The 13719-nt window shown below is 31.9% G+C and overlaps 1 protein-coding gene across 1 annotated transcript; it reads right to left on the bottom strand.

Annotated features, from left to right (window-relative positions):
• Positions 1-2272: 2272 nt before the first annotated feature.
• Positions 2273-10444, bottom strand: LOC127093013 (uncharacterized). Its single transcript, XM_051031908.1, has 6 exons — positions 10298-10444; positions 10009-10188; positions 9718-9772; positions 3032-3186; positions 2668-2951; positions 2273-2572 (listed from the first exon to the last, which is right to left on the bottom strand). Exons 2-5 carry the CDS (start codon positions 10174-10176, stop codon positions 2670-2672), a joined length of 660 nt encoding a protein of 219 aa, XP_050887865.1. The 5' UTR covers positions 10177-10188; positions 10298-10444; the 3' UTR covers positions 2273-2572; positions 2668-2669.
• Positions 10445-13719: the final 3275 nt, after the last annotated feature.

Here is a 13719-nt window from a genome sequence, read left to right as displayed (position 1 = left end):
ATTTCGTTATCGTTGTCGTCTAGTTCATTAAGGTATGTGTTATGAAGGAAATAAAGAACATGTTATGTTTTAATTTTGCAGGAGAGAATTTCACCACGCTTGCAAATATCAACCATAGTGAAATATGACACATGTAACCACAGTTCAAAAAAACAACCATAGTTAATTATTTTTAATTTTTATTTAACAATATAAGTTAAGGGACGCACATTTTTTCTTATAGAAAAAATTGAAAAATGTTGATGCTGGGATTCAAAGCTTGTAACCCTTAATTTATCACCACGACTATTATTATGAACCGTGATAAAAAAGTCTTTTAATAAAAAAAATCAGGCACATAAAAATGAGATATTATTACGGTTGACAGAATGACTATAGTAATAATGTGTTACCAAATGTATATTTTATAGTAATGACTTCCCCTCTTTCACAAATCTGAAGTTTTTTGTTAGTTTCCACATTATCTTTGACTTTATAACTTTACTGGATCTTAAATTTACTTTTAATGAGACTTGAGATAACTCTTCAAGATAGAAAGCATCATCAAAAATATTGCTTGAACAAAGATCTTCACTTATTTCATTGAACTCTGCTTGAGGTAAGGTGTTGTTCTCAAAATATAGGATTTGAATTCTTTATCTCAACTTGGTCATCACAATAAATGATATTGATCTTCAAGAACCACCATTTGATCTTCCAAGCATCACAACTTGATTATTACAACGAATTATACATTGATCTTCAAACACCACCGCTTGACCTTCAAGCACCACCACTTAACCATCACTTGATTAGTTGATTACTTCACTTTCCATCATTCAAACTAGAAAGCCTTGAATAGCCCTTATGATGAAGACTTCTCTTAATAGCATTGTAAATATCAAAACCAAATAATTTGATGTACACGTCACACCCAAATGCAATGCCATTTCACACAATTTTTTTTCCACATACATATGTCCAAATTGAAAATTATTTTGGCTAAACATGGCACTAACCGTTGTGAAACCCCATGAGATAACCATGCCATATTAAGTTTAAATTTATAATGAATAAAATGTATTTCTTTTAATGGATTCTCTTGGTCATACATAGGTCTTCTATTGCAATGATCAATTAGCTTTAAGTTACAATGCCTACCTTCCAAACATGTGTTCCCTTGAATAAAATGTATGCTCGTTTGGCCTCATACTTTAAGTTATAATGAATAAAATGTGTTTCTTGTAATGTTGGCTACTTTGGCCTCATACTTCTACCTAGTTAACCCTTATTGTGAACCATCAGTTTTTGACAATGTTAACAAGTTGTTTGAGACATGATACATGATTTCACTATTCCTCTATCGATCAAATATCTTATGAAAGCTATAGTTATAGCAACTAGGTTTCATGTGTATAAACCTGTGTGATTAGTAGTGAAATGGTATACGGATTAATGTGTGTTTTTTCTCATTTTTGTCTATTTATCTATTATTTGTTTTAATATTATTTTCCAAATTGTATAAATAAAATTATATTATTAAAATGATTTCTTAAAAGAGAAGAAAAAAATTTAAAAAGAATTTTGTTAGGGCCCATTGTTTCATCTTTCCTTTAAAATGACTTTTATGGAATTATATATTTTTGTTTAAAATAATTTACAAAGAATTTTATAATAAAAATTTGATTTAAATAGTTATATTTAAAATTTTATTTTAGGTATTTGATCAATTTACTATAATTTTTTATGGATATCAAAATTTAAATAATTGATTAAATTTGAAATTATTTTAAATTGATTTGTATAAAAATTATTATTGAGATATATTTTTTTAATAAAAATTGTGATTTCGACTTTGTTTTTTATTTTCAATAATGTATATTTACATTACATAATATCAAAATTAATATTTCAATTTATCAAAAAGAAATTAAAAGAAAAACTTTACTATTTTAAAAAATATTTTTACAAAAATCTCTCTTAAAAATATATAAAAAAAAAACTATTTTTTTAAAACTAAAACAAACGGATCATTAATCTTTTTGTATACTACACAATTGAAACCTATCATTCTATTTTCTTGTGTTTTCTAATTTATTTCAATTTTTATCAAAGGGGGACGAACCAGAGTAATTTGGGAAGAAATAAAGAAAGATAAGAAAAATAAGAAGAGATATATAAAGAGAGAAATAGAAAAATAATAAGAGAAGCGACTGTAGGAGATGACGAAGCTCCAATATACAAGAAAAAATAAATAGTTTCATCAAGCAAAATGGTAAAAGTTGAAGGCGAAACTTAGGAAACTCAACAAATGTATTTCTCATACAAAATCAATAACAATTATTTTCAAATGTACCAATTCTAATATGCCATTCCAAAGGAAGAATGTCAACCATCATTTTTCAAGAGTAATGATGTATTTTCAGCTAAATTATTGAGCATTTACTTGTTGTACCAAACAAAATTCACAAGTAATGACGAGAAATGGTACATGACAACAATTAAACATAGTCTCCAAGAAAATATTTTAAATAGCATAATCACTCAGCAATATCAAAAGAAGCACATTTTCCTCAAAGCAGCTTGGTTGATCCTGTTGAATAGCATAAGAGAAACCACATAAACCACATAAGATTATAGTAATGAAAACTATTTCTTACATTTTTATAAGGAACTTCATCTTGATACCTTCAACTATAAGATGGAAGAAACACCCTTCTTAGCCCTCTACAACTATGCTTTCTTCTACATGTAGGACATTTTCTTTGCCTTGTTATTGCTGTTTTAATGCAACTCTGGCAAAAAATATGGCCACACATTGTTGACGTTTCCTCAACAAAAGCTTCCAGACATATTGGGCAGTTTAAGAGAGGATCTTTTGGAGGTTCAGCCTCTTTTGGAGGTTCAACAGCTTCAACATTTGGCTCAGGCACTTCCCTGTTAGTTTCTGATGACTTCTTGTCATTTTCAGCCTGTAAAAAAAAGTTCAACTCAACAACCTAAACACCAAAAACTAATGAGAAAATATTAAACAAGATAAGAATTTTGTTACAGCTTCATTGATATTGACTTCCAAATTTGCATTATTTTGACCAATTGGCTCAGTTATGTCCTCTCTATACTGCATAACAGATGTGGAGATAATTGGAATTGGATTCTGGATGTGGATGTTCTCTGGTGGCAAAATTGGAATTTGAATGATGTCCTCTGTATGATGCATAATAAATGAGAATTATGTTAAGAAGAATTTAGAAAAACTCCATCCAATAAAAACAGATTTAGAAGAATGAGCAGTTTCCGTTAATATTTTCTTATAAAGATAAAAACCAAGAAAAATGAATGTTGAATAGATAAGGACACTCTATACATAATTTTGTGTTTATATGATTTTGACATGAAGTATTCAAATAAAAAAATGGATGACAAAAAGTTAAAAAGTAACTAATTACATGTTTTAATCCTGATACCTCTTAAGTATTTACATATCTAATAATTATTAATATCAAAATTGATTTATCTTATATATTCTTTTGGGAACATTAATTTGGTTCACATGTCTAAAAAGTGTGTTTGATAAAATTCAACCTTGTTGGTTATAGGAAGACTTCAAATTGTCCCAATTTTCCCAAGAAGTGTCGTCAAGGAAAATACCAGTCCGTTAAAACAAGACATGCCGCTGAACAATTTCAGCAACACATTCGGTTCTGATATCCAAAATAGAAAGATGAGAGGTAATGGTATCATTGTAAGTTGAGTTGCGAGGTAGCTGATCAATGTTCGTAGTAGCAGGAACATGATGAGATTTGAGGATAACACAGTGGGAGACATTGTGAATTTTTATAATATGAGTGGAGTTCTAGTTAATAAGAAACAATATCAACACGAGCCGGAAAGATTGGAAAAAGGTACTTGGATTCCAGGATTAATGGTACTTTGATTCATGATGCTCATCACACATGACTCGTAGGAAAGATTGGTTTGTCAACATGAAACCCTAATGAAGAACATGGTAAAATTTGCAAATGACAATACTCTAATAGCTGAAGACATTTGTGATGTTTTGATTATGAGAAAAGATGGAAAAAGGTCAGTAATTTCCAATGTACTGTATATACCAGGCATGAAAAGTAATTTTCTTAGAATAGGACAGTTGATCGAAAAGAACTACAAAGTGTCGATCAAAGATAAGATGATGAGAGTTCTCAACTCCGATTGAAGGTTAATCCTAAAGCCACCTATGTCTCAGAATAGAACCTTCAGGATTGAACTTAATGTGTTGGAGCATAAGTGTCTTGCAACTGCAGCTTGCAGGGATGAATGGATATGACACTATAGACTTGGACTGTTGGTGTAAGCCCTAGAGGCCAATACTTTTGGTACTTGTATCGAATTATTTATTAATAATAAAAGGCATTTTCTTTATTATGGTTGATTAATAAAGTCCCTGGAATAGATAGTCTGTTTAATGTATTAAGTGTGACTTAATCATGAGAACACATTAAACATAAGGACACTATTCTTAAAGCATCCGTAGTCGAGCTTTAATAAGAAGTGGGATAACATTAAAGCATTAAGACTATTATGTTTGTAGACTGATGATCACATCTCATGGATCATGGATAAAGAGTTATCAAGTCTTAAACATAGGTATGAATATTAGGAGTAATATTTATACCGGATTGACCCGCTATGAGAATACTATATAGAAAGTTATGCAAAGTGTCATAAGTTATTCTCATGGTGATAATAGTGTATACCACTCTTCGACCTGAAACCACTATGGATCCTAGATGTAGAGTCGAGTGCTTTATTGTTGATCCAACGTTGTCCGTAACTGGATAACCATAAAGACAGTTGATGGGTACTCCACGAAGCATGCTGAGGGACATGAGTGTCCTAGATGGAATTTGCCAATCCTGCGTAACAGGATAAATGTCTATGGGCCCAATATTGAACTGGACAAGAGTGACACGGTCTATACCTTGTGTTCAATATAGACATAAGGGCAAAGGGGTAATTATACACATAATTATTATCACAGGAGGTTTTGTCAGATCACATGACATTTTCGTGACTTGGGTAGCAGTGATGTGTTGCTAGATACCGCTCACTGTTTATTATGTTAAATGCGTGATTTAATATAATTGCCAACGCCGCGAAAACCTATAGGGTCACACACAAAGGACAGATTGATGAGAGATAGAATAATTAAGGAACATCGTAAGGTACGGTGTACTTAAGTAGAATACGAAATATGGTAAGGTACCAAATACTTAAGTGATTTTGGCATTTTATGAGATATGGGCCAAAATGCACTTAAGTGGGCTTTTTGGCTTGAAGCCCACACAAGTGGTTCTATAAATAGAACCCCTTGGGTAGAAGCATAAGAACTCACTGAGACAGAAAACACAACTGAAGAGTTGGAATTTCGTATCTCTCTCTCAATCAAAGCCTTCATTCATAATAGCTAGCACTGCGATTGAAGGAATCCGTTCGTGTGGACTGAGTAGAGACGTTGTCATCGTTCAACGTTCGTGATCGCCCCCGTGGATCTGTATCAAAGGTTTTGATCATTATCAGAGATCTGCACCAAAGGTTTGAATCGCCACAAGAGGTAACGATTCTATCACTGATCATGCCCATTCGTAAGGATCACTACATGGAGAAATTTTTAAATTTCGCTGCGTCTTGGATGGCTATTATCCTACATGGACATCTCAATTTCAAAGACATCATAGATCTGAAAAGAAGAAATATGGTTTCAGGGTTACCAGAATTCGACATTCCAAATTAAGTGTGTGAAGAATGTGTGCAGGCGAAGCAACACAAAAACAACTTCAACGAGGATGCACGAAGCAAGTCGAAGGCAATCCTTAAAGTCATATACTTGATGTGTGTGGTCCTACTCGGGTGGATTCAATTAAAGGTAACAAATACTTTTTCACATTCATAGATGATTTCAAACAAAAATTGTGGACTTACCTGATCAAGAAGAAAAGTGAAGTGATCGGGGTATTTGCCAAATTTAAATATATGATCGAAAGACAAAGTGGTAAAAAGCTCAAGATTCTGAGGACTGATGGTGGTGGAGAGTATGTGTCGAAAGACTTCAACAAACTATGTCAGAAAGAAGGGATTATGCATGAGATAGTGCCATCCTACACTCCACAACATAATGGAACAATAGAAAGAAAGAATAAAATCATCATGTACATGGTGAGAAGTATGTTGAAAGGCAAACATCTACCTAAAGAATTATGGGGAGAAACAGGGTCTACAGCTACATATATTTTGAACAGATGTCCGACGAAGAAGTTAGAAGGAGTTACGCCAGAAGAATGTTTCTTTGGTGTCAAGCCTGGCTTAGGTCATCTGAAAGTATTTGGATCGATAACACATTGACATGTACCTGGTCAGTTGAGAAGAAAACTCGATGACAAGTCGAGTTAGATGATCCTAATAGAATATCATTCGACTGGACGTTACAAGTTGTTCAACCTAGTAAATAAGCAAGTAATGATCATCAATGATGTGATAATAGACGAGCTTAAGGAATGGGATTGGACTGAAAATGTCAAGAAGGATTCAATGAGAATCTTATGTGAAGAACCTGTAATTGAAGTCGAAAAAGAAGTTCGACGGGAAGAAGCCAGCGGTCAAGAAAGCACAAGCAGACCTCAAAGAACAAGTCAAATGCCTGCAAGGTTGCAAGAATGTGTGATTACATCAGATGATGTGGTCAATGATGAAGGTGAGCTGGTACATTATGCTTTCTATGCAGTTGTCAAACCAACCAATGTAGCTTAGGAATTGAAGGATTGGAAGTGGGTGAAAGCAATGAATGAGGAACTAAAGTCCATCGAAGACAACAACATCTGGTCAATTGTCGAATTGCCTCAAGGAAAGAAGGCAATAGATGTGAAGTGGGTATACAAGGTGAAGTTGAATCCCAAAGGTGATTATTTTGATCAACCAACCTGATTATTTTGATCCTAGCAACAGGTGCAAAAACTTCATCGAAGTCAATTCCTTCCTTCTGAAGAAATCCTTTCGCCACAAGGCAAGACTTGTGGCGAAAGGATTTCTTCAGAAGGAAGGAATTGACTTCGATGAAGTTTTTGCACCTGTTGCTAGGATCAAAATAATCAGGTTGATTATTAGTCTAGCAAACATGAACAACTGACACACATGTCAGATGGGTGTGAAATGTGCATTCCTGAATGATCCCTTAGATGAAGAAGTGTATGTTGCATAACCAGCTGGATTTATGAAACATGGTGAAGAAAGCAAGGTATACAGGTTGCGTAAAGCCCTGTATGGACTTAAGAAATCTCCAAGAGCTTGGAACAAGAAGATAGATAGATTTTTAAGGGAAAAGGAATTCGTGAAGTGAACAACTGAGCATTGAGTATACGTAAGAAAAAGCAATAGTGAATTTCTTATACTATGTCTCTATGTCGATGATCTGTTAATAACAGGAAGTTGCAAGAAGGAGATCGAAGATTTCAAACATGACTTAAGTGAGGAGTTTGAAATGGAAGACTTGGGAAATCTATCATATTTTCTTGGCATCGAATTCTACAAGTGTGGTAGGTTTGATGATGCACCAAAGAAGATATGCAGGCGAAATACTCAAGAGAATTGAGATGCAAGATTGCAACTCAACTTCGACTCCAGCTGAGCGCAGATTGCAACTGTCGAAACACAAATATGAAGATGACGTTGATCCAATGCAGTATAAAAGACTCATTGGATCACTTAGATACCTTTGTCACATAAGGCCTGATCTAGCATACAATATAGGTATGGTGAGTAGATTCATCAAGAAGCCAAAGGTATCACACCTAGTAGAGACGAAGAGGATTCTAAGGTCTCTGAAAGGAACTCTCAACTATGGAATTTTGTTTCCTGTAACCGATGAAGGAAAAGAATGCAAGATAGTAGGATACACCGACTCAAGTTGGTGTACTGATGTTGAGGATAGAAAATCCACAACTGTTTATGTGTTTATGCTAAGTGGTGCACCAATTGTTTGGAGTTTGAGAAAGGAACCAGTAATGATATTGTCGTCGTGTGAAGTAGAGTACATAGTTGCTTCTCTTTGTGCATGTATGGCAACATGGATGGTGATCTGGTCAAAGAGATTACATGGAAGAATCATGGAGAAATGACCATGAATATCAACATCATGTATGTTATCAATCTGGCGAAAAATCCGATAGTACATGGACGAAGCAAGCCCATTGAAATGAGGTTTTATTATCTTCGAGAGCATGTAAAAAAAGAGAAGTTGAACTTAGAACACTGCAAAACTGAGAATCAGACTGCAGACATCAAGACGAAGGGAGTGCAGGTCAAAGTGTTTAAGAAGTTAAGGTTTATGATTAATGTAGATAGCTTAGACATAATGAATTAGGTGGTATGTTATATTGTAATTTCTTGTGTCGAAGTAGGAAGTGCTTGATAGAAACAAGGATGTGTCGAAACATGTAGTATCTGTCGAGTTGTATTAGATGTCGAAGTGTTGAAGCAGGTTGCTTGACACATGATTTCGACTTAGATCAAAATAGGTATTTTGGGCCTTTGTAATTTTTGGGATTTAGCTTAGGGAGCAAGCTAACTCAATTATGAGTAATCCCTATTTTCATAACAATCTTGTAATCACTTACAGTTGCAAAATTAACGAGATTTTCCATAGGTTGTGGGTAAAGAGAGACTCTACAAAAATCATCTTCTTCCCCAATTTCTGTCAAACTCTAATCTTTTTTCTTATTCAATTTTCTTTCTTGTTTTCATCATCATTGTACAGCAATACAATTTTGCAACCAAGACTGCTTGATTCACTCGAGTGAAGAGTGAAGAAAAAATGGAAATTCGATCGGTTAATTGAATCTTGTTCATCAAGATTGACTCGAAATTACGCAAAGTTTTGAGTTTAATTCTAAAAGGTCGGGATATCTATATTAGGGAGTGTCATTAGCAAATACAACGTCAAACTCTTAAGGCGATGAAGTCACGTAAGAATCAACTACCAGAAGAAAGAGGCAAGTTGGACAATTGTGCTCCCAAGACCATCTCTGATCATAGTTGAAACATAGCCCAATTTCATGATGCTCAGCCATTTGTGCTTAAGATGGGTGATGGAAATGGGGCTTCATTTGTGGTGTGGGAAGCAATCCAGAGGAAACACATTGTGGAGTTACGTCATAAACTAGATGAATAATGCTAGGAGAAAATTTAGGAAAAAAAGCCATATGCAAATCCAAAAATTTATCGTCCTGAAGGTGAGAAATGCCAACAACTTGAGATAAAGAAGATGGTTATTGGGATAGTACCTCTCGCTGGATGTTCGGTTTAAGGCCAAAGGTAGTGTAATTAATGGATAATATGCAATGATTACAGCATTATGAATAAAGTTTTCCCTATGGATGCATATGCCTTTTTGAGCATTGATAGGACGGTGACAATGAATTGTATATCCTTAAGATGAGGAAAATACTACAATGATAAAAAATTATTAGCATTTGTTCCTAAAAGGTGATAATTGATAGACTAAAAAAGAATATCTAGAGTAAATGGTAAGGGAATAAATATTTCATAATGCCACATATATAACAACTTATCATTTTTACTTACAAAACAACAATAAGATGATAATTCACATATAAAAAATTTAATAGAAAATAAAGTTAACCACAAATATATTTTTTTCACTTTAGAAGGTAAAAAAAATATTACCCAAATTCCAGTCGATTGCAATCCTTCTACGAGTTCTCCCTGCATTTGCGGCCGCCTATGACAAAAAAATGATAAAAGCAAATAAAGAAGATCAATTTTTATAAATATAATCTTAAAGATCCATTAAATCTTAGAACAAGAAATGATAAATTCAACAAAAATAATATAAATTTAATGATAATTATTTATGTTGTGATCTAAAAAAAAATCACGTCAACGATAATAATAAATAAAATGAAAAAAGTTGACGGATAATAATAAATAAAATGAAAAAAGTTGACGGACATAAACCTGGGCAAAAGCTCGAGGTGAACATTCAACAACATCGTCATCAATTTCCTCGAGATAATTTATGGGAACATGAATAGACTCAGAGGACCCTTCACCCATTGAAGACTCTTCAGATGTAATGTTGTCTTGACCTAATAACAAGTTCGTCTTTCTTCGTCGGTTACTCATAATGGTTTGATCCTGGAAATTGAAAAGTGTTGAGATAGTCATTAACAATTCAAAGATAAAATTAAATAATGAGTTAACAAGAAATAAGGAGAAGAAAAGGTAAAGAGGGAGAATAATTTACCCTTAAAAAGCGTTTGTATTCGACTGATGCAGAAACTACATAGATGTCCTAAAGCATACAATAAAGTGAGATTTGAGTGATTTTTTTTATAAAGAGAATATTGAGTTATCAATTCATAAAGATTTAGGGTAATGGAATTGAGACACAAATGAAATACTTATATGTGCGAGTTTTTTATCTTGAAAAAAACAAATCTAATAATTTTAATCGGTGAAGATAAGATCGTAAACAATAACTAGTTATATATTTAATATCAAATGTAATATTTTATTGATAAAATAAAAATAATGTATGCGAAATTACACTTTTTGTCTTTATTATTAGAAGTATTTTGTTATTGTAGAATATTGAATATAGTCTTTTAAAAGTAATTTTTTAGAATATATTCGAACAAGGCTAACAAAAGAAATAAGTAAAAAAAAATGCAAGTTGTTGACATTCTTGCATCGTCCTCTGTGAGCATGAGGTTAAAACTCAATGGAGTAGAGGCGTGAACCATAAGGTATTTATTTGAAGTGACGTAAGTCTAACCATGAAATCAACACATTGATATCCTCTATATGAGGTGTTGGTTATTTTTAGAAGATTGTTCTAACGTAATTACTCCTTGATGTCTTGAATCAAAATAGTATATTTGTGGAACTAGTTGGTTGAAGTCTTCAAAAGGTTAACGTAAAGGGCATAATATGTGTAGGAAACTGAGTCGTCAAAACCTTTGTATATATTAATGGAGATGCATATAATGTAATATTCCTTATAACCTCAAATGAGAAAAGGGAAAAAATGTGTCAATAATGTAAGTCTTTTGGCAAGTGATCGGTGGTTCGTAAGTAACAGGATTGGTTAGTTTGGTTAGTTGGGATACATTAGGATTTTTAGCACAATAATTATAAATATCGTTCTCTCTCACTTGTTATGAGTAAAAGTTGCGTAAGGTGTAAAATTTTATAGGATTTTATTTTTGGACATTGGAAGCCTTTTGAATTATCAAAGGGGTTTGGAAAACATTTTAAACACCTTGGATTTGAGTGACTCATATATTGAGAGTTTGGTAGATTCAAAAATACTTAGGTAGAAAATAGGGTTTGTTCTTGGGAACTTTAAAGACTATTTTCTTGTAAACTCGTCTTGAAATATCTTGTAACAATTATGAATTATAGTTAATCGAAGATCTTCTCTCTCCCCTAAAGTAGATCAATTTGATTGAACTGTGTAAACAATTTTGTTGTGTTTTCGACATTACTATTTTCATTGCACTTGAGTCAGGCGGTATGTTCCATTCCATGACAGGATAAGGGTGTCTCTCAATAGTGGTACAAGTATGTAGATGAAAGAGCTTATGCATGAGGGAGATTACAGTGGATGAACTCACATTTGGGGGAGAGATTTTTTGGAAACAAGTGTGAGTTGTGTTGAGAAACAAGTGAGTTCTAAATCCCACATTGTTTAGAAAAGTGGAGGTTAAACACTTTATAAGTAAGAATATCCATACACCTAGTACCTTTAAGATTTTGGGTGAATATATGGTGTCTGTCTCACTTATTTGGGTGAGTCTTTGATATTTATGTGAGTGTTTGACCTAATATGAATGCTTCCCCCTTATAATGACCCATCACTAATATTCTTTCGAGCAGCTAACCGATTTGTAGGTATTGGAAATGGACAATTTAGTTTTCGGATTCGTTTGGTGTTAAGTCTTGTTTTTGGTTGGATTTGGATCTTTAAGTTTTATAATTTATAAATATGGCTCCCTCTTTCACTTATGATATGTACGAGTTGCATAAGGTGTATAAATTCAAGTGAGTAGTAAGGGTAGAAATTCTTATATGTTAGCATTGAAGTTTATAAGTCTTTGAGATTATCAAAGAGGTGTGAGAAACACTTTAAACACTTAGACTTGTGTAATTTATATATTGAGAATTGAAGAGATTAACAAACACTTGGGTATACAATAAAATTTGTTCTTGAGAACTTTTATGACAATTTTCTTATAACTCCTCTTTTCTCTTATAACAATTTTAAAGTATAGTTAATCGAAGAGCTATTTTCTCTTACCTAATAGATCGATTTGATCGAATTAAATCTCCAGTTTCTTTGTGTTTTCGTTTTTTATATTTTTATTATACTAAAGTCATTTTCTTGATTGCCATTTTATTTGTCTCAAACATAAAAGGCCTTGGATTGATTTAACCTTTCATTTTCTTACAAACATATATGAATGCATCCGTATATTAAAAAATGGGTAAGATAACTTTAAAGACAAAACATTATTTTTACTGACTCTTTACCAACATCTTTAGGGCCATCGTCAACAAGAGTTGACCTTATAAATTAGAAGACAAATGTGGGATCTACTCTCCTATCCTTAACTAAATTATAAATATCAATAATTCATTTATCGTAATTAAATTTAATATTATTAAGAGATAAGTTGAGTAGCTTAATTAATATTTATTAATTAAAATAATTGAATGGAAAAGTATTTATTTTTATTTTTTCATAGTATATTAATGTAAATAAATTTTATTCAATATTATCTATTGTTTTTAAATAATACTACCTCCATTTTTTATTATATATCACTTTGAAAAGATATTTTGTACCACAATATAAGTTATTTTATAATACCAATAAATCATTAATATTATTTTTTTATTATATTCTTAAATATTTATTATTTTCTCTCCTTTCAATTATGTCAATTTATCTTTTCAATACCATTAATAAAAAATAATTTTATAAATATTATCTATTATTTTTAAATAATTATTATCTAAATATTTATTTTAAGGAAAAGAATAATATATTTTGACTACACAAACATTATTCTTCTTCGTTTTCTTGAACCAATATATTTTGACTATGACTCATTTAATGTACCTTTAAAATACAATGAATCTTTTGACTATGACTCATTTTAATGTACCTTTAATAATTATTTTATTAATTTTAAAGTCCGGTATTCAAATTTTTTTCCAATAATATTATTTAATTTTTATTATAAAAAGATAAAAAAAATATACTTTGACTATAAAGGTTGAAAATCGCAATATAGTTTTTCACTTTAGCAATTAATATAATTTTACTAGGAAGCATTTATGTAGCCATTTACTATTAGTCATGTAGAATAATAATAGGGATTTCTATTATAGTTATTATTTTTTTTATATAAAGGATAATATATTAAAAAAGAAGATGATACATAAAAAGGTGGATAACTAGGCCAAAACTCACTCACACGTATTAGGCCAAAGCTCACTCAAAAGTATAGAAAACTCTAAAAAGACAAACCTAACCTAATTTGTAAGTAGTCATTCCTAAAGTTAATAGGTATAGAGTTAAAAAGAGTGAAGATCGTAGATGTGCGGCCTAAGTTAGCAAAAAAATTCGCACAACTATTTCCTTTTTTGTAAGTATGTGAA

This window comes from Lathyrus oleraceus, chromosome 6, assembly GCF_024323335.1.
Source record: "Lathyrus oleraceus cultivar Zhongwan6 chromosome 6, CAAS_Psat_ZW6_1.0, whole genome shotgun sequence".
NCBI lineage: Eukaryota > Viridiplantae > Streptophyta > Magnoliopsida > Fabales > Fabaceae > Lathyrus > Lathyrus oleraceus.
Note: the sequence above shows the minus strand (reverse complement) of the source record. Positions and strands in the feature narration are given on the sequence as shown.

Excerpts from the sequence above, each read along its gene's own strand:
- LOC127093013 (XM_051031908.1), bottom strand. The coding sequence starts at position 10,176 with ATGAGTAACCGACGAAGAAAGACGAACTTGTTATTAGGTCAAGACAAC. Across the intron at positions 3,187-9,717 it reads TGCAATCGACTGGAATTTGG|AGGACATCATTCAAATTCCA; the intron begins GTAATATTTTTT and ends TGCATCATACAG. Across the intron at positions 2,952-3,031 it reads AAGTCAATATCAATGAAGCT|GCTGAAAATGACAAGAAGTC; the intron begins GTAACAAAATTC and ends TTTTTTTTACAG.